Below are 25,838 nucleotides of genomic sequence, written 5' to 3'. Positions count from 1 at the left end.
CTTTGCAAACGCCATCTGCCGCACCGCCTGATATCAGCTCTATAAGGCATGCCACAGATACCTCTTCCATTCGCCTCGTGCCGAACGACCAGAGCGGTTTTCAACCACGAGACGACGACTTCCTGGAGCAAGTGATCATGGCTATCGACATCAAAGAGAGAGGGAAGGTTGGCTGTGCATGCTTTATTGCAGGCGAAGAGCGGTTGTTGTGTATGGAAGAAGTCATTGGTGGCGGAAGTGAGATTGTTGAGAAATGTGAGTTACACAGTCTTACTGCGGTCGGCCCATGGCTCACCTTTCTCCAGTGAAACTCGATCTTCAGCCGACCACAGTCATTCTTTCTCCTCGATCAGATGCTATCACCAACAGTCTCCATGATCGGTTTCGCCGCAATACGTCGCTTGTTGATGGTGGTGAGCATACTATTCCGTCGTGCATCACCATTTCCTAATGACAGACAGATGGAGGTCAGCCTCCTCTGCCTTACCAGCTTGAGATGCGACCGACACCCGAATTCCACTACGATGCTGCTCTGACCAAATTGGCCGGCCTCTGTTCATTCAGCGAAGCCAATGCCACGGAGCTTCTCATTCCAGGCGCGACGATGATGTACGAGGAGGAGTTGCACCCTGAGGAGCTTGGTCTGACGAAGAGAAGAGGCAGGCTGATACAAATTTCAGCATGGCTGGACGTGGAAAACAAGGTCAGCATTGGCTGTGCTGGTGCAATCATATCCCACTTGCAACGAAGACAACCCACAGTTTACCTGCCCGGTGAATCTGACGCCAACCAGGCATTCCGTGTTGTCAGGCTTGAGATGTTCAGTCTACGTGCGACCATGCTTATCAACACTGATACTCTGGTCTCATTGCAGATCATTCAACCAGAATCACATCCAAATGGGTTCAACGAAGGACCTGGCCCTCCTGGAGCAAAGGGAACTCATTCGGTCTGTGACTTATTCCTTCAACATGCGAAAAGCCCGCAAGGGAGAGTTCAGCTGCGGCAAGCCTTTTTGAGACCCTCGCTGGATATCGAATATATCAACTCTCGCCTCGACTTCATCTCAGTATTTGTCCGTCCGGAAAATCAGGCGGTGCGTGACAAGCTCAGCAAGAGCCTCGGTCGGGTCAAGAACATGCGGAATACAATCACCCTCCTCCACAAGGGCATTGACAGTGGCAAAGCAAAGCAAAGTGCATTCAATAGTGGTGTCTAGGAATCACTGCTCGACTTTTGCTATCATGCCTACGACATTGCCGAAACCCTAGGCGAGGCACTCCGGGCAGAACGCCTTCCGTTGTGTGTCAGAGCTGCTGATGTCCTCGATCGTAACAGCTTGAGGAGGATCGGACGGATGGTGGACGGTATCGTGGACCGCAAATCGTCCATGGACCAGCACCGCACCGTGGTCAACCGAGGCGTAAATCACGAACTTGATGAACTCAAGGGGTTTTACCACAGCATGGAAGATTTATTGGTTGACAAGGCCCGTGAAATCCAGACACAAATCCCGCCCGAACTCAACTTGGGGATCAATGTCATCTACCTTCCGCACGTGGGCTTCCATATCACGATTCCAAGAGACAATGCCAGTGATCAAGCCGTCTGCAGTGGGCGAGATCTAGGGTGGCAGCTGATGTTCACCACCTCAGCTCAAGCTTACTTCAAAGACGGAACGATGTACGGTCTAGATCATGAAGTGGGAGACATATACTCCGCAATTTGTGAGATGGAGGTGGAGATCGCCCACGACCTGGCACAGAACATTCTTCTAGACGAAGAGCTTCTCATCGCCGCGTCTGACCTCTGCGGTGAGCTGGACTCCCTATTGGCCTTTTCTCACATCGCGTACCATTGCACGTTGACTCGGCCAAAGATCACAGAGGAGAACGTGATCAACATCAAAGGAGGGAGACACCTGCTGCAAGAGATGGCGGTACCCTCCTTTGTTGCGAATGACACCTATCTTATTGGCGTCAATGGCCAAGATGATACACAAGGACCAAATATGCTTTTGTTGACTGGGCCCAATTTCTCGGGCAAGTCTGTCTACCAGAAGCAGGTCGCTTTGGCAGTCTACATGGCTCAGATAGGGTCCTTCCTGCCAGCCGACGTCGCAACCATCGGCATCACCGACAAAATACTTACTCGCATTACAACCCGGGAAACCGTGTCCAAGGTTCACTCTGCTTTCATGATCGACATGCAGCAGATTGCCATAGCCTTGAACTCGTGCACAAGAAGGAGTTTGGTGGTAGTTGATGAGTTCGGCAAGGGGACTGACACTTGTGATGGCGCTGGACTTGCAGCAGGAGTATTCCGACATTTGCTATCGTTGGGAGCCAACTCCCCGAAGACACTGGTGGCCACCCACTTCCATGAAATTTTCGACTTGGGTCTTTTCGATCATGCCCCAAACCTTGCCTTGGCGCATATGGAGGTGCAAGTCGATGCACGGGACGAACAAACTGCCGAGGAGCACAGCAGCGAGATAACATATTTGTACAACCTTTGTGCCGGCAGAAGTGACTTGTCCTACGGGACACAATGTGCGGCTCTGAATGGCGTGCCCGTTGAAGTCGTGGAGCGAGCTGTTGAGTTGGCTCGATTGGCTCAGCAAGGTGAGGATTTGGTCGCTGTCTGTTCGGCCCTGACAAAAGAAGCGAAGGAGGAGCTGCGGCACGCGCAAAACTCGGCTCAGAAATTCGTGGACCAGGATTTTGATCGAGCCTGGACCAAAGATGAGTTGGTGGTTACCTTGGACGCCATGCTTGAGGTCGTGACAGTTACGGAGACTAGCTTGTCGGGTTGATCTCAGCTGCTATGGGAGGTTGAGTTCATCCCCTTTTCTTTGCCCCAATTTCTGCACTTCGCAACAAAATCTGGCGCGACAAACAGGATGACGATCGATCCGAGCCAGTTCCAGAATATATCCGAGAAATTCATTCTCACGCTCCCACTCATGCCTGTCCCTCGCATCAAATGACCCAAGAACAGGGTGCTAATCATGAAATCGCCAGCACCGAGTCGGCGGAGGGCAATCTTTGCGATTTCTTCGGGGTCTTGCGGTCTATCGTCCTTCTCGAGTTGAAGGGTCAATGAGGGTTTGATTTTGTTCTCATTTTCTAGACCAGGCGAGATGATGCCCACGGGAAAGAGGATGTGCACTTTCATATCTGCATCGGGGACAGGCCCAGATGAAGGATTCTGTCGTGCGCCGTTGTAGACTTCGACCTCTTGATTCAATGCGTCTGCCAGTGCCCGCATGGCGGCCTTACACGGCGAGTAAGGCGAGTAACCCGCCACGGGGAAGAAAGCGAGCACGGAGCAAGTGAAGACGATATGTCTCGTCGGCCTGGGCAGGGAGGTCTTCTGCTCAGAGCTCGACGGTGTCTTCCACATGTTGATGGCCGCGTGTGCCATCCACGCGCAGCTCCAGTAGACCGTATCCATCTGATCCTTGAGTTGGTCGACCGGCGCATCCGCAAAGAATGACGGGTAACAGTGTCCCGCACAGCAGAATATCAGGTCCGGCGCCTCGCCGTTGTTCCATGCTTTCACCTCTTGTAGTATCTTCGGGGCGGACTCGGCCAGGCGGAGGTCGTAGGATAGAAATGTAAACCGTTGTTGCGGGTGTTTTGCGCGCGCTTGAAGAGCCTTGACCGCGCCCTCCAGCTTCGCTGTGTCCCGCGCGACGACGACCACGTTTGCACCCCGGGACGACAGTTCTTGCGCAATTGCGAGCCCGAGACCTTGCGAGCCTCCGGTCACGACCGCGGTGAGACCCTCAACGGGGAATTTATTGCGCGAGGAGAAGACCATGTTGTAGACGATCGGGAGGGAGATGACGAGCACTGTGGCAGCGAGGATGTATTCTGAGGACCAGGGCATGGTCCAACAGCGCGAGGTAGATTGTCAATTCGTTGCTTGGTGTTGATATTGTATTCCCCTATTTGGTCCTCCAATCGCATCTGCAGGTATTCGGGTGGCCTAAACATGGCATGCCAGGGGTAAAGACAAAAAGTAATTCCTGGAGATGGCAGTGGCACGCAGTGGGTAGGCCGGGCGAGCTCTTGCCGAACTGGAGAACGGTTCTTCCGGCAGAAGCATCGTTGCGTACGCCAAGTCCGGGCCCCCCAAAAAAGTTTCGACTTCCATCTGCGGATCGCGTCGAGTCGCTCTGGCTTCACTGTTATCCCGGGATATAACATTTTGGGCACCCGTAAATGGCGAAGAAAAGGAAAGCCCCACGGGCGACCACAGCGGCTGCACGACCGCACGATGTTGACCGATTCGATCCCGAAGAAACTTTCAACGACTCCGAAGATGACTTCTTCGCGGGACGAGACAAAGTCATGCTGGACGAGGAGCCTGCTGCAAAGCGGAGGAGAAGACTAGAAGAGCAAGAGCGAATTCTACAGCCATCCGACGAGGAAGTATATCTGGATCACGACCAGGAATCTGAGGATGAGGATGAAGCACACGACGCCGTTGAGGGTGAGGAGGAAGAAGAAGACGACACTTACTGGGGAACATCGAAGGCAGACTACTACAACGCTGATGTTATCGAGACTGAAGCGGATGCGCTGGAGGAGGAACAAGAAGCTCGAAGACTGCAGGAGAAACAACTCAAGGCTATGACTGAAGCGGATTTCGGGTTTGATGAAAGCGCCTGGGCGGATGACAGCCAGACTGACAAGAGGCCGACCGTCGAGCGACTACCTGAACTGCAAGTACCGGACAGTGCGACCGATGACGAACGAGTGAATATCCTCAAGTCAAGATACCCTGAATTCGAACCTTTGTCGAAAGACGTCCTGGAGTTGCAATCTACATACCAGTTACTCAAGAAAGAGGCGGAATCGCAACAGCCAGGGAATGGCCCTGGTCCTACTGTCAAATTCCGAGCCTTGTCTGCGTACCTGGGGTCAGTTGCGATGTATCTTTCGCTCCTCACGTCTACCAAGAACGGCTTGGCACTGCCTCCGGGAGAGCTACGTCAGCATCCGGTCATGGCCAACCTCGTTCGTTGTCGGCAGCTGTGGCAGGAAGTGGAATCCTTGCGATCGACGGATGTCCAGATGGAGGAAAGACGCACCAAAGACAAGGTACCCGAGCCAATGGAGAAGGCACAGCCGACACCCGAGAAGAAGACGAAAAGGGCAAAGAAGGTCAAGAAGCGCAGTTTAACACCGCCCGACCAGGCATCACCAGAACCTCAGACTGCAAGTACCAAACGAAGGAGGGAAAAGAAAGGGAAGCAGAACGACCTGCAAAAACTGCTCGACGCGTCACTGAAGAAACCAACAGAGGCCGAATCGGATTTTGGCGACGAAGCACCTCTAACCCACGAAGAAGCCGAAGAGAAGGCTCGGCGGAAGAAGAGTCTACGATTCTACACTTCTCAGATCGTGCAGAAGGCAAACAAGCGAGGGGCAGCATCAAGACAGGCGGGCGGCGACGATGATGTGCCATACAAAGAACGCATACGAGACAAGCAAGAGCGATTGATGCGCGAAGCTGAGCAGAGGGCACGATCCAATGCCAACAACGACGAGGCTCTTGGCACTGACGATGAAGGCTCGGACCGTGGCAATGAGATCAACGATGAAGCCAACGAGTACTATGATATGCTGGTGTCGAACTCGAAGCAAAAGAAGGTGGGCAAGCAAGCTAGAGCAGAAGCATACGCCGAGGCCGCTAGACATGGCGCGCAAGTCTACGAACAAGAACAAGTTGGACCGGACGGTAAGAGAAAGATCACCTACGCGATCGAGAAGAACAAAGGCCTGCAACCGAAGAGGAAGAAGGACGTCCGCAATCCTCGCGTCAAGAAGAGGAAGAAGTTTGACGAGAAGATGAAGAAATTGAGTTCGATGAGGCCTGTCTACAAGGGCGGCGAGGGCAGAGGAGGGTACGGTGGCGAAGCGACGGGCATCAAGACAAATGTGGTCAAGAGTGTCAAATTGTGAGAAATCAATGTACAGGTCGTCCATCCAGCTCACTCGTCCAAGTCTTGCTCTGTTTACCGTCCATTTCATGCAGTTCTCGACTTGCCAGTTGTTGCGCGTAAAGTGGAACTGGCTGAGGAGGCGAAACACTGAGCAGTGCTGACTTTGACTCCTGGTATTGGAACGTGTTGGCAGGGGACAGTCCGCGACGGACACGCCGCCTCCGATTCAGAATGCACCAGCCCAGCCCAGCAGCCAGTGCGATGGCGCCCAGTCCACAGCCGATTCCAATAGCCGCGGCTGCCCCGGGCGCAATGCCGGGAGAGCTACTTTGTGAGGTTTCTTGCGCAGAAGCACCAGTGCTGATGGGATCGGAGGACGCTGCAGGTGGCAGGGTTGCAGCGGAGCTGGACGCAGTCGATACAGTGCCAGTTGTCGCGCTGCCAGAGCTTGCACTTGACGTCGTGGCAGAGATTGTGCTCGAGGCCGCTGTCGAGGTAGACGTCGCAGTGCCGACTGTGGCAGTATCGAATAATGCTCGTTGAAGGGGTATTGTTTCTCCCAAGCTCGCATCAGGTTGGTTGTCGCATGCAGCTTGCATAGTGTTGAGGACTGTCCTGTCAGCTCCAGTTCCTACATGATGGAAAGGCCTTACAATTCCCAAGCACAACCGACCCTTCATCCGACAGCAGACACGAAGCGCAGGTACTCGCATATTTTGGGAACGCAGTATCGTTGATCGAACAATATGCGTACTGTTCTGCAGGTTCTGGGGAGAACCACGACGTTTGAAGTACTGGATACAATCCAGCACAATCGGCTTCGCATTGCGGGAGATTTGGCGTGCTTCCGTTGCCCTGGAACATACAGAACTGCAGGGTATATTTCATGTTGACTGTTCGGTCAGCTCTTGCCAGGTATTTGGGAGTGCCCTCCTCACATAGGAACCAGTAAATGTCATTGTTCTGTGGTGTATTGGTGTTGCCGCTTTCCGCAGAACTCGTACTCTCGCAATCAAGGCAGCTGCGAAATAGCACGCCATCTGCCGTATTCCAGTACTCGTCGTCGCTGCAGCTCAGGTCCGAGCTGTAGGTCAATGAAGGGCCATTACACGCGTCAGCACACAAGGATGTGTTTGTCACTTCCAGGCAATGCGACCGCGACACCCAGGTAGCAAAGAAGACCAGGAAGGTCAACATCATGACAACGTGACAACACAGCGACCGAGTGTACACAAAATCCCCGAAATGCCGCGCATGAAAAGGATGAAGAAATAACCTCACCTACAAAAGAACGGCTGGGTGGCATCGAGACCCTTGAAGCAAGCGTTTCTTTTATTCTACCATCCACTTTCGCAGACCAGCGCATCGCGCCACATGTCGGGACGCCGGGCATAAACAGTACGATGAAACTCGGACAGCAACAAGATGGAAAATAGGGGGCCGAGTTGCAATTTCATCCAGAGGGGCGACAGCGTGCTTCATGCCATCGGCAGGTCTGCGTGGAGCGAATCGAATGAGATGAGCCGTCGCTTGGCGGGATTAGGCGTGCCAATACTCCGTACACTCCTCAGTTATCCCGCTGTTTCGGCTTTTCTCTCCGAAGGTTGATCGCCCTTCGGTGGTACGGCGACGGCTTGACGACGCTGTTGAACATGCACTTTGATCGGTCGTTGCAGAATGACCGGCCACTGCAATCTATAGGTCGCCATGTCCGCATTGTGGGCATCATACCACATTCAACAGGGGGGAAATACATCCTATCGATGGTTCCACTTGTTTACCCGACCGTGACTTTCAATGCTCTGCAGTTTACAATCGGCGCCGAATTTTCTCACGCTATTCCTCCCCATCCTCTGGACCACAGGGCGCAACATGGATTTGCCAGTACTTCTGGAACGTCTCTGGGAGCTCACCGCTGTCTGGCCTGCCCTCATCCTCGACCCAGTACTGAGGATGAGTAACGCATTCCGACAGAATGCCTTCCTTTCTACCGGTGGTTTGGTACTGCAAGAACCTCTGGGTGACTTTGACATATTGATTAACACCTTCGTGCACGTCAATCGTGGCGCCGGTCGTGAAGCTCAGCAGCCAGGGCTCGATCAGCGGCGCGTCGGTGACGGATGGGTGAGAGGTGCCCACTGCAGATGATCAGTAATCCGTGGACAATAGAGAGAAGTACCTACAAGAAGTCATGAACCACGCGTCTTTGCCTCGTTTCAACACGCCTCGGACGACGTCCTTGACAACGTCAAAGTGCGCTCGCCCGAAGAAGATCGAACGTCGACTCGACCAGGAATTCGAGTGAAGAATCAAAGTCGGGACACGGACATCATGATTGAGAGGACCACTTTGTTTGCCCCTGAAGCTATTAGCTACAGTCACGACTTCACCAAGCTCCGGACTTACGGATCAAGCACTACCGCGCCCTGGAATGGGAGATGCTCTGACGGCCCGTTCCTCAGAGTTTGCAGCTAAGGAGCGTCAGCGGTATCAGGCGGCAGACCAAACGGACCTACTGCTAGCGTGGCTCCGAACGAGTGCCCACCAACTGTGGCATTCTTGATGGCAAGTCGTCCTTGCCATTGGTGTAGATGCTGGCCTTCGTGTCGGGAGTTGGTTTCGAAAATCTTGCCACCGGCGCCATAGTTGATCTGCTTCAGGACGCCAACAGTTTCTTCGACTTCTGCTTGTCGAAAATCAAGCTGAGCCTTCTTGAATGCGTCGCCATCGAGGCCGGAATCAGCCGTCAAATGTCGGACATCAAAATGCAGCAGCGTCCGATGCGGCTTGCCGTGTCTGATGATCTGAGTGCCCGGTCCGCTGCCATCTCGATGTTCAATGGCAGCGACAACAAAACCTCGACTTGCAAGCTCTCCCGCGTACTGGGTGTACTGAGTCCGGGAGCTGGCCATGCCATGGGAGAACACCATGACCGGGAATCCCTCGTCGACCGTCAGGAGATCATTCTCGAACCCGGGCGACTGCACGATAACCGCAGAATCATGCAGAGGAACGTCGACTTGTGCGGGAATCTTTGCACTGCCCACCAAGCCCCATAAACCGAACGTTATGAGCCAGTTGGTGGCGAAATTGCTAATGTGGGCGAATCGAGCGTAACCTTCGCCAACGATGGCACGCGGCTTTGGCACCCAAAGATGATGCGGTTTTGAAGAGATAGCGCCTTTTCTCGTAGGGTAGTACAGAGTGAACAGAACCGTCTCGAGCTACGAGTGTCAGAACGTTCTCTTGTGGTCACCTCGTACTCACCTGGAAAGCCGGATGACCGCCATCCTTGAAGGTTGCGTTGTTGATCGATCGAGTCTCGACCGGGACCTCCACGTCAATCGTGCCAACACCATACGTGCCCGTGTATGCGGGCAGGTTTGACGAGAGCAATGGCGACGACGAAAATAGAGTACGGATGACCAAGAACGTGGCGATGCCGCAACAAAGGATGTACCTCCATGTCGGGCGAGGATGGATTGTCCTCCATAGCCTTTGGCGCAATCGCTCCCAGATCAATGATCCCATCTTTGCGACAGGTGACGAGTGACACCGGTAGGAATACTAGAGCTTTGGAAATGGTCCTTATAGATATGTCGAACTGGGAAGTATCCTGAGGCGGATGTGTAAGCGCCCGCCGTCCCTGCAGTGAGAGCGACTCGGCGCCGGTGACATCATTTGCAAGATCTTGCTCGACACCTGCGGCTGACGAGTCTTCGACTGGGTGTCGAATTCTGCTAGGATGCCTGGATCAATCGGAGCAATATTTATCCCAATAGTACGCCGATTCCAGTGCACGCCTGCGCTGTCACCAATGGTCTGGCAATATCGGAGCCGACGGGGGCATCACACCTCGACTTTTCGAATGCGCGTGCCAAGCCACATCGCGGCAGACGCCTGATTATCCATGTTGTCTGACTGCGCTCTTTGGATTGCTGCTCAGTCTCTCTTAAGGCCGAAATCATTGTATTATCTCCGCACCAGCGTTTTACAGTAGTCGCTTCCATGCATCTGGTACTTTGCCCTTTGACAACCATTACTTCGCAACAACTCTACACAGTAGTCCCTCTTCTACGCCGCCTAACACATCAAGTTGCAGCAGTTCTGCGGTGGAGGTACCAGAAAGAGGACGCTGTGAAGTGGATGACACCGACCTGTGATCATGTTCGCTGAATATATTGTTCTGCCTGCAAACCCTTCTGATGGAACAGTTCTTGGACGGCAGTCTTTAGATGATATGTCGTATCGGATTTTTTCACGGGTGCCTCAATCTTCGTTTTCGCCTGGTTACTGATACTCTGCAGCCACTCGGGGCGATTGAAGCTGGTCTTCTCCTTACAGCTGTCATGTTGCCTCAAGCCAGTCAATGGTACCAGGACCTGGGCTCTCCGCACTCTTTGCGCCGCACACACGCGTCGACGGTCTGGGTACCGCCTCGTCACGCCTTATCGAAAGAAACCACACCAATCGCTCTACATGAGCACGTGAAGTTGACACATGAAGTTCCTTAGACAAGCAGCTTCATGCTCCTAGAATCTTCTCTCACCGGCTGCCCAGGTTTCTGGCATAGCATTTCTGCTCCCAATCATCTCGGGTGACGAGTCCACGGCTTGTGGAAATTCCTGCATTTGCGTTCCAGTATGTGGTGTGGGCTCGATTTGTTGCGCCTTTCTCTCACTCTTCGGCGGGTTCCTTGGAAGGAGGATCAGGGCCTATTTGATTAAGACGCAACAGGCGCCTCCGAAACTTGCTCTTCAACCCCGACTATATGGACAAGGTATTGCTTCCCCGCGGGAGATCTCACCGAAGCCAAGCCACCAGAGCGCATGTTATCGAGTTGATGGGACATGGGAATCCCCTCATCTTGAATGCATATTCCCTGTTGTGAGGCGGACAGTCAGCCAGCGCCACGCAAAATACGACCAGCTTTCCCCGTATACGAAACTCCCGATCGTTGGCTGGATCTGTTCTAGAAGCCTAGTGTACATTTCTTGGCTTTTCTTGGTTCATAGACTTTCCCGTCCATTGAATCACGAAAAGGCGTCGGGCCAACTCTTGTCGGGGCGGGAGGTCGCCCTGTTGGGACTTTGATTGGCTGGGAGAGCGGACGGGCTGTGTTGGCAACATTGGCAAACTTGTCCTGGCTAGGAGCGGCTTCGGTTTAGCCGGCTTGGTATTGCACTACCTACTCTGGACGATCGAGCTCTTCGCAGGGCGATGGGGCTTGCAAAAGCACTTCAACTGGTAAGTGCTTCCACCGGACAAATGCTGAAGATGTCCTTGTTATACCTAGGTACTCTGTACTGCAAGAAAGCTGGCATAGCCTTGATGATGAAGCATGAAGCAGCCAAGTCTCCCGCCGAGACTGTCTCCCGAGCCGCCTTCCGCCTTGGTCGAGGGATCCGGGGTGGATCTGGCATGTTTATGATCGTGTGGCCGTCCTGCAAGACCATTGTCCCCATCTGATCAGCTTCCATATCCAGAGGAACCCCGGTGGATGGAGTCAACTTTCCCCAGTCTACTTCCCCATGGCCCCGGGTTATGCTACCCCAGAACCGCATTCTGACTGGGTTCGCCGGACTTCACAGCCTTACCTGACGACCAAAGCATGGATGCCGAACCCAATCTCTCCTAGCCTCGACACGGCTCCCCGCAGATCTCATGCATGGAATCCATCCGTTGACAGCCAAGTTACTGCATATTCTTCCACACCAATGGCAGATTGGGTCTAGGTACCCCTGCTCTGGCCTTTAGCCTGAACTCGAGCAAGGTGACATTACACCTGAGGGACGGACATATAATGGAGGTCGCATCTCTCTTGTCCTCTGCCCGCCGTGTTGCTCCTGCTGACAGTCGATCTGCAACCGACCTACCATCGTTAATCATGGCGAGAGGAGACGCGGGCTACCGCTTCTTCAAGCGGATCGTCCACAATGATGCCATGGCACAGGATCCTCCCGAGATCTATGGCTGGAGGGCACTTTTCCTTGCAATGAGTGTGAGGTCACCTGCTGTTTCCTGACTTCGACATAATCTAACTGGCTCGCAGTCCGGATTTGGTGCTATGTTGTTTGGGATGGACAGCTCCATCATCTCTGGAGTTGTCGTCTTACCAGCCTTCCTCGCTCGATTCGGCCTGGACGGTGCTGGAAGCAAGGCCGCGCTCGCCAACCTACAAGCCAACATTGTCTCAACGCTCCAAGCAGGTTGTTTCGCTGGAGCCATCATTGCCGGTTTCATGGCCGACAGGATCGGGCGCAGAAGATCACTACTTGTCGCAGGTACCGTTGTCCTGGTCGGTGTACTCCTCCAGTTCAATGCGTGGGGGCACTTGGCAGCTCTGTACGTCGGCAGGTTCATCGCAGGCCTCGGGGTTGGCGTCTGCTCCGTTGTCACACCATTGTACACTTCCGAGAACGTCCCGCGAGCCATTCGTGGTCTTCTCACTGGCACCTATCAGTTCTTCATCGTCCTTGGGGGCATGTTGGCGTATTGGATCAATTACGGTTCAAGCCTGCATTTGCCTGGGGATAGCTCCTGGGTTGTACCACTGGCTGTCCAGGGTATCCCTGCTGTCCTCCTCCTGGTGTGTATGTTCTTGTGCAACGAGTCTCCCCGATGGTTGGCGAAGCAGGACCGCTGGGAAGAAGCAAAGGCCATTCTGGCCAAAGTCCGCATGTTACCCGCTACTCACGAATATGTCGAGGCCGAGTTTGGCGAGATGGTAACCCAGCTTGAGAACGAGCGCGCCCTGATGCGCGGAGCCGGCTTCAAAGACCTCATGAGGGAGATGTGGTTGATACCCGGAAACCGCCGAAGGGCTATCTTGGTCGTCGTGTTGATGATCTGTCAACAAATGACCGGAACGAACGCCATCAACAATTACGCGCCGCTTATATTTCAGAATATCGGAGTCCAAGGTCACAATACCGGGCTGTTCGCCACGGGCATTTACGGCATCGTCAAGTGCATCAGTTGTGCCATCTTCCTCCTGTTCTTAGCAGACACCCTGGGACGACGCAAATCGCTCCTCTGGACCGCCATCGGTCAAGGTTGTTGCATGCTCTTCATTGGGCTATACATCAGAATCTCTCCCCCCATCAAAGGCGAGCCCGTCCCTGCCGTTGGGTACGTTGCACTGGTCTGCATCTTCTTGTTTGCAGCCTTTTTCCAGTTCGGATGGGGACCAGTCTGGTATGTTTACGCCCGGAGACCGCATTCTTTGCTGACTGGTTACAGCTGGATCTACGCTTCGGAAATCCCCACTGCTCGACTGCGAGCTTTGACTGTCGCTCTTGCCGCTGCGACTCAATGGCTTTTCAACTTCGTTGTCGCACGTTCCGTACCGGTCATGCTGGTCACCGTTGGGTACGTTCATATCTGCTTGGGAAGGTTCCTTGCTGACAATCCTAGTGCAAATGGTTACGGCACTTACCTCATCTTTTGCTCGTTCGCCTTCGCCATGTTTGTCTTTACATGGTTCTTCATCCCTGAGGTAAAGATATCCGTTTGCTTGAGACAAATTCGTGCTGACAGATCATCGCAGACCAAAGGATTGTCACTCGAGTCAATGGACGCGTTGTTCGGTGTCGTGCCTCATGATGAGCTCGCATTGGAACGGGGCCAACTTGGTTCGGTAAAGCCAATACGGGAAAGTCTGGAAAAGGACATACAAGTTGAGCAAGTTGAAAAGTGAAGGGTAGGCGAAAGACATTCATGGTACGTGCTTTAGGCGATGTGGCTGTACCTGTCCTTCTGACTGACGCCTCCAGTCCGCTTTGAACCACGAAGAACTCCGGATGTGACTCCAATGGCCTACCAGGATGAACATGCTCCATGTCAATATGCATGAGCATTTAGTGTGTGATCTTGTTGATCTCAGATAGTACAACATTTTGTCCAATGCAGAGATGACCGATACCTCTAAGCCGATAGTCGTTAGTTATATTTTCTCAATTGATAATGTGGACTTGGGTGGTACATAAAATTCTTCATTTCCATGACATCCCCGGACAGTCGTGGTTCCGGACGGAACACTAGAACGTGGTCTTCAAACAACTTGTCACGATGAACAACCCAGCCATTGACAGAACCCGCAATTCCTCCCGGATAGTACTTGCCTTCCCTCCTCGGACCACCTTTCGGGACAGATTGGGGAATGCTTAACCCAATAGCTGGCGTCATTCGCATGGCCACCAACAAGCACGCTTTGAAGTACGGCGATGCATGCGTTTGGGCCCAGGTCACACTCGGTAAGAGGCTGACTTCGCGAAGCTCCGTACAAAGTTTGCAATATGGCGCAACAGCATCTTGTTTCGTACGGCATGCTTCCATTCTCGAGTTTCCATGAAGATGTCAGGTGCATGTTGTGCTGGCAAGACTCGATAGATTTCAGTCTCAACGAAGGCCTTGCCCGCCGCCGGGATATCATGGCGGCGGTGGGCAAAGAAAACGAGAGTCCGTTGGGTGCTACTCGGACAATGCTCCCATATCTGCGATGTAGATTGATCGAGTAGAGAGAGGCGCGAGCAATGAGTATTAGCACTACCGCCGCCGACGCAGTCTATATCGCGATATGCTAAAGCGGACTTGTGATGGATCATCTGGAAGCCATAGCAAGGCTGCGAGGCCATCGAGACGAATGCATCAAAATGCAAACGCATTGTTATCGTCTTCTTTTGATCTGCGTTGTTGGAAAACAATGAAGAGTCGCAACAATGATGATAACCGCCAGTAACACAACGGCTTCTTTCTACCCCATGCAACGTCCTCGAGTCTGCTCCTGCCCCACGACCTTGGTGTTAGGGCCTCGAAATTCATATGCAGCAGAGACGAGCCGTACTTTCCGGGCCCGAGATTCTTTGTTAGGTACCGCGGTCTGTCAGCATTGCCCCGGACATTGCACACAGCAACGAGAAAACAAGACTGCCAACAAAGGACAATGCGCCTTGTTATATATATATACGTATCTCGTACGAGCGCACTATCGGTCTCGGTTCTGTCAGCCATCACAACGTCAACGAAAACATTAACAGTCATGTCTGACAACAGCACACTGAGTTACGCGGCGCAGGAGCGACAACGTTTACATGCAGCCCGACTAACGCTAGTAAGAGACTTTGCAAGAACAACCAGGCCGTCTCATAAAGACCTAACAAGAGTCGCAGAATTTGCAAGATCGATCGAAGGGCCTATCGCTTCCAAAGACCTAGCCAACCTTTCCAGAGCGCTTTCCCAATTTTCAGAAGCAAAAGATGACATTGAAGTGACGGAGGCATTCATCATGAATCTCCCCGAGCCAGTGATCACGTTCCGGTGCTGAAAGTCATTACTCGTCTCATGGACCGGGACGAGCAAGTTCATGACGCCGTTCCTGACTTTACCCTTAGCAGCTGGGCCGAAATTCCTCAGAAGCGCCGAGCAATTGCGGCTGAGGTCAGCAAAAGGGGTCTGGAGGCACTAGACCGTCTGCCCGAAGCCATTAGATTCGAGGTCAAAAGAAACTTCAGCCCAGCAATACCTCAGTGGTACCAGTATCATTTGATAGAGGACGTCCCGATCCAGCAATCCAACTCTACGCATCAAGAACCCGCGAGTGTCACAGAAGCCGCCCGGATTTATTGGAAAGACTGTGTCGCGCTGAGGGATCATTTTGATTGGATTGTGGATTGCTATGGAGAGATGATCGATCAATATCCCGACGTGGTAGAACGTAATGCTGCTGGACGCTTCCGAGACCTTGAAGGGATGAAACCGGCCGCGCTTGGCGACTTGTCAAGAGCGCGAGATGTTGTTGCCGGACTTCTGCTGAATTTCGATACCATTGGTGCCATCAGTGAAGATGACGTCCCCGGTATCCGCCGCCGGCTGCAACAGGAAGAAAATCAGTTTGTACTCGTACGACAGAGCATCCATGCGGCCGAGGGCGTGTCTTGTGGCGAGAGAGTCCTGTACGCTAGAATCCGGTGACTTCACCTTTCCCGCGTATGCTTCACGATGGGAAAGAGCGCGAATTCGGCACACATTCAAGCAGTTCCTGCAAGATAGGATCAGAACATCGCACCTGAAAGATGCCAACTATGGAGAGGATTTGTTGAGGTCTATCGAAGCAGAAGAACTACCGGTACTCGAGATTCAACAAGCCACCGTCGACGATGCGTGTTGTATATGTCACGACGAAGAGAATGAAGGTGATCTCAGTCTGGTGACGAGCCACACATGCTGCAAGCAGCCTTTCCACTCGGAATGCCTACTCGGTTGGTTGTTGGAAGGTTTCAACCCTAATACTACCCGCGAGTGTCCATTGTGCCGGCGTTACGTTCATCCGGAATTTGTGGGACAGGTGATGGAGGTCCGGACGAGGGAATTGAAGGTACTTTGAGGGAATGAATCTCGGTGATCCGCTGGCTTCGAATGGTTGTGTACGGCAATCTCGGATGTTGCCGTTAGCATTCTTGCTTACACACAACTTCTTGCTCGCCTTGACGCTTGTTTTAACCCCGCGTTTCCTCAAAGTCTCCTCGTAAAATCCGCTGCTAAGTTGCCACACGGTCTTGGCCCGAGCTTGCAATGCCTTAACGCCGAAATGTTCGAATTCTACCTTCCGAAACACACGCGCGTGCACACCAAGCGGAGGACGAAAATCCGTGGGCCGCACGATCGGGTTCTGTACGATGAGATAGATCCTAGCAACACTAAGTCCCCGTACCAGGCTATCCTCCTTTGCGTGTGAGATACGTCAGCCAACTCCGCACCCCAGTCTCCCACAACTTCAAGCATGTCCCACCAGAGCTACCCGGGGCAGAGCGCGTTATGCGGACGATCGTACGCCGTGCTAACTCCTGGTCTCGGGCCGCTGAAATGGACTTGTCGCAGTCTACAAAAAGGTGAAGGACGTGTTGAATCTCACCCCATCCACAACCATCAACCATGCCGATGATACAAGACGCAGAGGGCAGGAACGTCGTTCCACTTTGGATTGACGGCAAGCCAGAGCAACTGGATGCTTCGAATCACATCGAAGTCTTCTCTTCAGCACAGGGCAAGGTTGTACACTATGCCCAAGCAGCGAGCGAAGCGAATGCCCGCCGAGCCGCGGATGTTGCTTGGGCTTCATTCCTCAAATGGAGACGCACCAAACCCGAATATCGCCGAGACCTGCTCTTGAAAGTCGCCGATTTGTACGAAGCCCGGGCGGCTGAGATTGCGCACTGGCAGGTCGAAGAGACGTCCTGCTCGGAAGTGTTTGCCCATTTCAACATCAAGCTCGCTGTTAGTTCCATTCGCGAGTTCGCGGCATCGCTCGCCACGGTCCTGGTCGGTGAAATCCCACCCATCCAAGATGGTTACGGGCTCGTTTTCAAAGAGGCTATCGGTCCCGTTCTGGTGATCCCACCCTGGAACAGCAGCATCATACTCTCGTCGCGAGGGGTTACGGCTGCACTCGCTGCCGGATGTACTGTCGTCATGAAAGCATCAGAGCTTTGTCCAAGGACTCATTCGATGATTGTTGAGATCTGGGAGCAGGCCGGGCTTCCAAGTGGATGTCTCAACCAAATCCAGGCTGCTCGAAAGGATGCGTCGGCTGTCACCGAGGCACTGATTGCTCATCCTGCGATACGCAAAGTAGAGTTCATCGGCAGTGCTTCGGTTGGCCGAGCAATCGGTCAAATGGCCAGTAAGCATTTGAAGCCAATCCTGATGGAGTTGGGAGGGAAGAGTCCGGCTATTGTTCTCGAGGATGCAAACCTGGCCGAGGCTGCGAAGAAGGTCGCTTTTGGTGCGTTCGTCCATCAGGGCCAGATATGTTTTTCGACTGAGCGAATCATCGTGGTGAAGGACGTGGCCGAGGAGTTCATTCAGGAGTTGAAGAAGCAAAAGTTTGAAGCCGGATTCGCTGTTTCCAAGAACATCTCACAGCACGCGCATGCACTGGTCGAAGAAGCCCATGGGACATTCATCCTGGGAGACAATTCTTGGCTTGGTGATGCATCTTTGACGCCGACGGTCATTACTGGGGTCGAAGCGGGAGCCAAGATACGGGACGAGGAGACTTTCGGTCCATCGGCGACGCTGTATGTTGTCGAAGATGCCGAGGAGGCGGTGAGTTTGGCGAACGACAGCGCCTATGGCTTGAGTGCCACCATTCACACCAAGGACATGTTGAAAGCATTGAAGATGGCAAGAGAACTTGACTATGGACAGGTCCATGTCAACACGCCGACCGTGTATGACGAGGCGACGCTGCCGGTCTCGGGCGTGAAGGCGAGCGGGTGGGGAAATCAGAATGGTAGGTACGGGCTGAGGGAGTATTTGTATGATAAGACGGTTACCTTGCATGGTGACGAGGGTGATGGGGGCTTTGGGAGATGAGGTTGCTTTGGATCATGCTCAGCCCAGAAAAGCCAAAGCTGGCTCTTGAGAGAGTAACATCCAAGTGATGAAGACTTGAGACCGACATCGAAGAAACCGAATGCTAGCAACCTCGGCCGAATATTGAACACGTTTCTCCTGGATCGGACCTTTCCGGCACGTCTGAGACCTTGTAACACTTCTGCACTGCGCGAGGAAACAGTAAGCGCGTCGCCACGTCGGGATGTTTGAACATGCTCATGGTGCATAGACCAAAGAGGTGCCCCGCGATGTCGCGATCACGCCAGTGTCCGCATTTGTCAGCGCCTCATGATTTCAATGCACTTCTACCGCTGGTATTGAGGGCAGGTCCGCCACAACAAGCTTGCTAACAATACAAACGCTTGTGCAGAAACGATTTCTACGAGTCTAAAACCACCGAAGCACCTTAAAACAACATGGCTGACCAAGACGACCTCCCTGTCCGCAGCAAGGACGCATCTCGTCAACTGCATCTCACAGCATTCATGCGCCCCGTTTCCCTTCATACTGGAGCGTGGCGGTATCCTGGCGCATACCCGGACGCCAACTTCAACCTATCACACCTCAAGTCATTCATCAGGAAACTCGAGGATGCCAAGTTCGATGCGTTCTTTATGGCAGACCACCTGGCCGTGCTGAACATGCCGATGGAAGCGCTCAAGCGAAGTCACACCGTCACATCTTTCGAACCGTTTACCTTGCTCTCCGCACTGTCACAAGTCACTGACAAGATCGGCCTTGCCGCAACAGCATCAACAACCTACGACGAACCTTATCACGTCGCACGTCGGTTCGCATCACTCGATCATATCAGCAATGGTCGTGCAGCATGGAATATTGTCACCACAGGCAACCCCGAATCTGCGAAGAACTTCGGTCGCGACGAGCACATGGACCACTCCGACCGCTACAAGCGTGCACGAGAGTTCTACGACGTCGTTACCGGTTTGTGGGATAGCTTTGCAGACGATGCATTTGTTCGCGACGTCGAATCAGGAACCTATGTCGATCCGGAAAAGATTCATGTCTTGAACCATGCAGGAGACGAACTCAAAGTCCGCGGGCCCCTCAACATCGCCCGACCCGTACAAGGCTGGCCTGTCATTGTTCAAGCCGGCCAGTCTGAACCGGGGAAGCAGCTCGCAGGCGAAACAGCAGAAGCCGTTTTCTGTTCACCAAAGGACATCGAATCCGCAAAAGCACTGTACGCCGACATCAAAGGTCGGGCAGTTGCTGCAGGTCGTGATCGGAACCATATCAAGATCCTTCCCGCTGCATTCATCGTCGTTGGCGAAACCGTGCAAGAAGCGCGAGAGAAGCGGCTTAGACTTGACAGCTTGGTACACTACGACAGTGCCATTGCTTCATTATCAATCGCACTCGGAACCGATGTATCCGGGTTTGATCCCGATGGTCCACTGCCCGAGATTCCAGAGACGAACGCGAGCAAGACAAGTCGTGCAGGTGTTTTGAAAGTTGCCGAGAAGGAAGGCTTGACAGTTCGACAGCTTGCACAACGACAAGGAGGCTATTCCGGTCTTGCGTTTGTAGGAACCCCCCAAAGCATTGCAAATGACATGCACCAGTGGTTGAACGACGAGGCGTGTGATGGTTTCACGGTGGTCCTACCGTTCTTGCCACAAGGCCTGGATGATGTTACTCAGCGGCTTGTGCCAGAATTACAACGGCGTGGGATCTTCCGGAAGGACTATCAGGGAACGTCACTTCGGGAGCACCTTGGTCTGCCACGGCCGAAGAATCGATTCTTTGAGTGAGGATGGCGTGCTAGCAGCACTAAATAACGCCCTAATGAAAAAGTCATGTCTACCGAGGTATTCTGTTATGAATCGCTCCACGTGAGGCGGTTTTAGGTTCAAGTAGGTTTACTTACAGGGAGTAACAACTGTATATCGGCACGATGTATTGCGACTTGACCTTCAGCACAGCCAGGTCAGGAATATAAGAGGCAGCTAGGCTAAGCCCGAGGAACGAAGGGTCACAGCCTCGAGGGACATTAAGCTAAGGTCATGTAATAGCTTAGTATAGCTGTCAGGAACAGCTACTAGAGCTTACTGTTACAGCTTGACCTTTAGCATGGCTAGGGACGGGGACAGGAAAGGCAGCTGGGCCGAGCCTGAGAAGCACGGGATCACAGCCTTAAGAGTATAAGGCTAAGGTCACGTGACGGCTTAGCCCGGCTCAGCAGGCTTAGTCTAGCTTAGCACTAAGTACACTAAGCTACCCTAAGCTAACTAAGCTAAGGTAAGTTATATATATATAGGTAGTACTCGCTCCTATAGTACTATACATTAAGCTAAAGTATAAGTTAGAGTAGTGTTCTTTACTACTTTTTTAAAATTTAAAATAACTATAATACTTTAAATAGTATCTTAGGGTTAATATTATAATTTAACTTACTAGAATTAACTTTATTAAAGAATAGTGTAGTAAAAACTCTCTTCTATACAGTATATAGGGTTTTAATATAGTTAACCTACACCCTTAGTATTCTTTAGCCTTTTCTCTTTAAAATTATTTTCGTAGGGTCTTCGCTAAGAAGATTTACACCTTTCCTTATTTAGTTTTCTTCTCTTCGCTATACTAATAAGCTATATACCTATAAGCTACCTTTCCTTATTTAGTATTCTTCTCTTCGCTACACTAATAAACTATATATCTATTAATAAGATTATCTCGACGCGATAACTATTACTTTAGTATATAGTAATATTATAGCTAGTAAATCGAGTAAAGGAGACTATAATAGCCACGATTAATGTCTATTAATTACTAGGAGAAGTATAAGATATATTAGCGCCGATAATTATAGTTAATATAGTAAAGGTCTTAAAGCTACTTATAAATGTTACAGCTCGACCTTTAGTAAGGCCGGAGGTGGAGATAGGGAAGGTAGCTAGGCCGAGCCCAAGGAGCACGAGACTATAGCCTTAGGAGTGTAGTAAGGCTAGAGTTACGTAACAGCTCAGTCTAGCTCAGTAGGCTTAGTCTAGCTCAGCACTAAGCACACTAAGCCACCCTAAGCTAACTAAGCTAAGGTAAGTTATATATATATAGGTAGTACTTACCCCTATAGTATTATAGTTAACTTCGTTAATACTCTAACCCCTACCTTTAGATTAAGAGTATTGTTTTACTATTACGCCGTTATAAGTAACCGCGTGCCCTTTCACCCTTAGTAGATGTATAGTTATTACTCCCTATAAGTAAACCTACTTAGACCGTAGACCGCCTTATATAGAGCGATTTATAACACTTTAACTACCCTTTTAAACGAGTATAACTAAGATATCTAGCAGCCACTAACCTACCTTACCACCTATTAATCGTCTCACTATAGGAAGCCTTAGGAATATATCTACTAGCAGCTTAGCTAATATTCGTAACGAAGATAAGAAGGATATTATTAAGGTTAACCTATACTAGGGAGACTATAGTAAACTTAACGCCTTCTTAATCCAACTTAAGCTTATCTTTAAGCTTAACCTAACTAAGTATACTATAGGTAAGAATAAAGTAATATATATAGCTATACACCTTAAGGGCGCGGTATTCGCTTAGTTTAAACCTATTATAAAGGACTATATTAACTCTAATAAACTAGACTAAGATACTCGTAACTACTTCGAACGCTTCGCTAAGTTCGAAGGTCGGATGCGAAAGGTCTTTAGTACTATTAACGATAAACGAGTCGTAGTAAGGGTTATTTACACTCTTAAATAAAAGGGATCTACCGCGGTATACTACTCCGAATTCCATTAAGTCGCCTCGAAACTTAGTTAGGATAACGAGGATATATTCGCCTAGATCTTCTATAATAGCTTAAAGGACTTCGTTTACCGAGAAATAATAGATCCGCCTATAATATATAAGGAGATAGTAAATAAGGTTATTAAGATTAATAATAGACTCTATAAACTATATATAGAAAATAAAGGACGCGTAGACTAGAATAAGTTTACTAAATAAAGCTACCGTTTTTAAGGGAAATAGAGCTATAGTAACCCTATAGACCTCGACCTTATATACTGTAACCCCCCTTTAAGGGACTAGGGTAATCGCACCCGAGGTAGAGGAGAATACTATAGGAAAGGTCGGAAGAGTAGGTAATAGACCTAATAAGGGAAGGGAGACTTATACTACACTTATAGAAAACCCGGATATTATATAAAAAATTATAAGTAAACGGCTTACGGACTATATATAATATTAAGCGACAATATAACCGGTATAGGAGAAATAAAGGCCGATACTTCTATAGAGATTAAAGTAATTACTAAGGACTAAGATCTAATAGTACGGAAGGGCTACTAAGATTCGGATATATATAGTGTAGGTAAGCTAGAGGAAAAGAAAGATAACCCTAATAAGGTAGGTTAGGCCTTAAAGTAAAAAGTATACTAAATGAAGTAATAAAAAGAAGCTAATTATATAGCCCTATCCTAAACTACTTACTATAACGATTTATATACTATTTACTACTTTAATAAGGCCGGATCCGGATAGTTTCCGTAGAAGAAGAAGTTATATAATTAGAAAAGTAAGAAGAGTTAAGAATTTTAGAAGATTCTTATCTAGGATAAAGACCTATATAGCGAACTAGGATTACATTAAGCTAAAGTATAAGTTAGAGTAGTGTTCTTTACTACTTTTTTAAAATTTAAAATGACTATAATACTTTAAATAATATCTTAGGGTTAATATTATAATTTAACTTACTAGAATTAACTTTATTAAAGAATAGTGTGGTAAAAACTCTCTTCTATATAGTATATAGGGTTTTAATATAGTTAACCTATACTCTTAGCATTCTTTAGTCTTTCCTCTTTAAAATTATTTTTATAGGGTCTTCACTAAGAAGATTTACACCTTTCCTTATTTAGTTTTCTTCTCTTCGCTATACTAATAAGCTATACACCTATAAGCTACCTTTCCTTATTTAGTATTCTTCTCTTCGCTGTACTAATAAGCTATACACCTATTAGTAAGATTATCTCGACGCGATAACTATTGCTTTAGTATATAGTAACATCGCGGCCAGTAAATTAAGTAAAGGAGACCGTGATGGCCGCGATCGACGCCTGTTAACTACTAGGAGAAGTATAAGATATATTGGCGCTGATGATTATGATTAGTGTAGTAAAGGTCTTAAAGCTACTCGCGGAGTAATATTACGGATTTCCTGTCTACACGAGTAATATTACGGATTTCCTATCTATACGAGTAATATTACGGATTTCCTATCTGCACTTACTTAATCTATATAACCTAAGATACTACACTAAATCGATAATTATAAGACTTCTTAATGCGAAGGTAATTAAAGGCGTTCTTATCCTGGATAAGGAAGATAAGACGCTAAGGGTGTCGCTTAAATTTATTACTAGTCCCCTAGTGTAAGCTATATACTTATTTAATACCCTTCTATATTTAATTTCCTCCCCTTCGCTGTATTTATAAGCTATTTACTCCGTACTTTATTAAGCTATACACTTCTTTAACACCTTTCCCTTTTAGATTTTCTTCCGGTCGCTACATTAATAAGCTATATATATATTTAAAGCCTTTCCCTTTTTAATTTCCTTCTCTTCGCTATACCTATAAGCTATATCCTATCGACGCCTTTCCTTATTTAAACACTCTTTATAGTAGTAAACGCATAAATCGTACTGGAGTAGATAATTTATTATTTAACTAATTACCTATAAGGATAGCTCGCTATAGCTCTAAGGGGCCGGCCTAAAAAGTATTCTAAAGAAGAAGCCCGTACTTATAACACCTTATTAAAAAATCTACCTAAGCGTCTCGAGGTACGGTTAGAGAGTCTTTATAGATTTAGTCTCGATAATTTATTTACTGGATAGATACCCCGTTAGGCTCCCCTCTTCCGTTATCCGTATCGTTATATCTTATTAGGGGGTTAAGATATTATCGTCGCTATTGTGCCGGTCTTAGGCTTAGCGCCCTACTTTTCTATCTTAGTGTTCTCTTCTACTCTACGGGCGTATATTAATTCCGGTTCTACTTCACGACTATTTTAATATATCTATATCCTTCTACTCTATAACCGTTACTATATCTTCACTAGTATATTAATACCTTTTCTACTCTACGACTATATTTATACCTCGATTTATATATTAATATTCTTATTAGTACATTAATACCTTTTCTACTCTATAACTATATCTATACCTTAGTTAGTATATCGATATCTTCACTAGTGCATTAATACCTTTTCTACTCTACGACTATATCTACCCCTTAGTTAGTACGTTAATATCTTCACCGATATATTAATACCTTTTCTACTCTACGGCTATAATTACGCCTCGATTAGTGCGTCGATATCTTTACTAGTATATTAATATCTTTTCTACTTTACGACTATAACTACGCCTTAATTAGTGCGTCGATATCTTCGCCGGTATATTAATAATTTCGCTAATATATACTAATCTTCCCGCTTTACGATTCTAAGTATACCTCGGCTAGTATATTAATATCTCCCGCCTTTATAATTATAACCATCCCTTAGCTAGTATATTAGTATCCCTCTATCTACTAACTATATAAACCTTTATATTTATATTACGATAAAGGTAATATAGGTAACTTTTAGTATATTTACGCCCCTTTAATACCCTCGCGCCGCTAATATTGTAAGGAAATCCCGCCTCCCTAGGTCGCAATATCTATATATCCTCGAGTAAGCTGCCCGACTATACGGTGTAGAGACCTAGTGTAACCGCGCCTTTATAGTAATACACCTAATTAACCTTCGGGCGGCGCCCCGAATAAGTATATTAGTATACCTAGCCGACGGTACCGCCGCTGCCGCACGCTATACCGGAACTAGGCCGATAGAGCACCGAGAAGGAACCTAGCGCGCTAAGATAATTAAGCGAAGAACAGCGCGACGAAATTAATAAATCGGTATAGTAGTTACTTACTCCCCTATCTAATACGGGTAAACGACCCTTAGAGTAAACTACCGCGGTTAGTATAGTTAGATAATCGCGTATAAGGCCTTCTCGACTATAGAGAAATATTAGTTATAGAATAAGAGGCTTATTCGGGGGTGTAGAGACCTTTATACGGATATTCGACGGATAAGGATCCGTAGTATAAGCTAGCTATTTACTACGAAGATAAGGAAGGTAATAAGGATAGTACTAGAGAGGGTAGCTATAATTAAAATAAAGACACTAGAGACGAGGTATAAAACTATACTATATATAGATATAGGAGTAGTATTAACTTCCTAGATATATCTTTAAGCTTTAGGTAGGGGGAACTCTTTTTAAAATCCTTAAAATTAAGATTTTAATCTTTTTATAATTCCTAAAATTAATTTTTTAATCTTACCTAGCGTTAGGGTTAGGGTTAGGGTTAGGGTTAGGGTTAGGGTTAGGGTTAGGGTTAGGGTTAGGGTTAGGGTTAGGGTTAGGGTTAGGGTTAGGGTTAG

The 25,838-nt window shown here is 49.3% G+C and overlaps 10 protein-coding genes across 10 annotated transcripts; 6 read left to right on the top strand and 4 right to left on the bottom strand.

Annotated features, from left to right (window-relative positions):
- Positions 1 to 137: 137 nt before the first annotated feature.
- Positions 138 to 2,815, top strand: G647_06965 (uncharacterized protein; the record flags this gene model as incomplete). Its single annotated transcript, XM_008731282.1, has 4 exons — positions 138 to 255; positions 306 to 413; positions 462 to 1,211; positions 1,272 to 2,815. The coding sequence occupies 4 exons, from the start codon at positions 138 to 140 to the stop codon at positions 2,813 to 2,815; spliced, it is 2,520 nt and encodes an 839-aa protein (XP_008729504.1).
- Positions 2,816 to 2,817: 2 nt separating this feature from the next.
- Positions 2,818 to 3,894, bottom strand: G647_06964 (uncharacterized protein; the record flags this gene model as incomplete). Its single annotated transcript, XM_008731281.1, has 1 exon — positions 2,818 to 3,894. The coding sequence occupies one exon, from the start codon at positions 3,892 to 3,894 to the stop codon at positions 2,818 to 2,820; it is 1,077 nt and encodes a 358-aa protein (XP_008729503.1).
- A 335-nt stretch (positions 3,895 to 4,229) lies between these two features.
- On the top strand, positions 4,230 to 5,975 carry G647_06963 (uncharacterized protein; the record flags this gene model as incomplete). Its single annotated transcript, XM_008731280.1, has 1 exon — positions 4,230 to 5,975. The coding sequence occupies one exon, from the start codon at positions 4,230 to 4,232 to the stop codon at positions 5,973 to 5,975; it is 1,746 nt and encodes a 581-aa protein (XP_008729502.1).
- A 4-nt stretch (positions 5,976 to 5,979) lies between these two features.
- G647_06962 (uncharacterized protein) lies at positions 5,980 to 6,844 on the bottom strand (the record flags this gene model as incomplete). Its single annotated transcript, XM_008731279.1, has 2 exons — positions 5,980 to 6,470; positions 6,610 to 6,844. The coding sequence occupies 2 exons, from the start codon at positions 6,842 to 6,844 to the stop codon at positions 5,980 to 5,982; spliced, it is 726 nt and encodes a 241-aa protein (XP_008729501.1).
- A 948-nt stretch (positions 6,845 to 7,792) lies between these two features.
- Positions 7,793 to 9,487, bottom strand: G647_06961 (uncharacterized protein; the record flags this gene model as incomplete). The annotated part of the gene is made up of 5 exons (XM_008731278.1): positions 7,793 to 8,094; positions 8,140 to 8,315; positions 8,363 to 8,427; positions 8,473 to 9,180; positions 9,224 to 9,487. The coding sequence occupies 5 exons, from the start codon at positions 9,485 to 9,487 to the stop codon at positions 7,793 to 7,795; spliced, it is 1,515 nt and encodes a 504-aa protein (XP_008729500.1).
- Positions 9,488 to 11,843: 2,356 nt separating this feature from the next.
- G647_06960 (uncharacterized protein) lies at positions 11,844 to 13,655 on the top strand (the record flags this gene model as incomplete). The annotated part of the gene is made up of 5 exons (XM_008731277.1): positions 11,844 to 11,957; positions 12,009 to 13,153; positions 13,199 to 13,327; positions 13,373 to 13,454; positions 13,506 to 13,655. 5 exons carry the CDS (start codon positions 11,844 to 11,846, stop codon positions 13,653 to 13,655), a joined length of 1,620 nt encoding a protein of 539 aa, XP_008729499.1.
- A 160-nt stretch (positions 13,656 to 13,815) lies between these two features.
- G647_06959 (uncharacterized protein) lies at positions 13,816 to 14,149 on the bottom strand (the record flags this gene model as incomplete). The annotated part of the gene is made up of 2 exons (XM_008731276.1): positions 13,816 to 13,882; positions 13,941 to 14,149. 2 exons carry the CDS (start codon positions 14,147 to 14,149, stop codon positions 13,816 to 13,818), a joined length of 276 nt encoding a protein of 91 aa, XP_008729498.1.
- Positions 14,150 to 15,298: 1,149 nt separating this feature from the next.
- G647_06958 (uncharacterized protein) lies at positions 15,299 to 15,928 on the top strand (the record flags this gene model as incomplete). Its single annotated transcript, XM_008731275.1, has 1 exon — positions 15,299 to 15,928. The coding sequence occupies one exon, from the start codon at positions 15,299 to 15,301 to the stop codon at positions 15,926 to 15,928; it is 630 nt and encodes a 209-aa protein (XP_008729497.1).
- Positions 15,929 to 16,888: 960 nt separating this feature from the next.
- On the top strand, positions 16,889 to 18,331 carry G647_06957 (uncharacterized protein; the record flags this gene model as incomplete). The annotated part of the gene is made up of 1 exon (XM_008731274.1): positions 16,889 to 18,331. The coding sequence occupies one exon, from the start codon at positions 16,889 to 16,891 to the stop codon at positions 18,329 to 18,331; it is 1,443 nt and encodes a 480-aa protein (XP_008729496.1).
- Positions 18,332 to 18,768: 437 nt separating this feature from the next.
- G647_06956 (uncharacterized protein) lies at positions 18,769 to 20,127 on the top strand (the record flags this gene model as incomplete). Its single annotated transcript, XM_008731273.1, has 1 exon — positions 18,769 to 20,127. The coding sequence occupies one exon, from the start codon at positions 18,769 to 18,771 to the stop codon at positions 20,125 to 20,127; it is 1,359 nt and encodes a 452-aa protein (XP_008729495.1).
- Between the last annotated feature and the right edge of the window lie 5,711 nt (positions 20,128 to 25,838).

Source organism: Cladophialophora carrionii (genome assembly GCF_000365165.1).
Source record: "Cladophialophora carrionii CBS 160.54 unplaced genomic scaffold supercont1.6, whole genome shotgun sequence".
Classification (NCBI taxonomy): Eukaryota; Fungi; Ascomycota; class Eurotiomycetes; order Chaetothyriales; family Herpotrichiellaceae; genus Cladophialophora; species Cladophialophora carrionii.
Note: the sequence above shows the minus strand (reverse complement) of the source record. Positions and strands in the feature narration are given on the sequence as shown.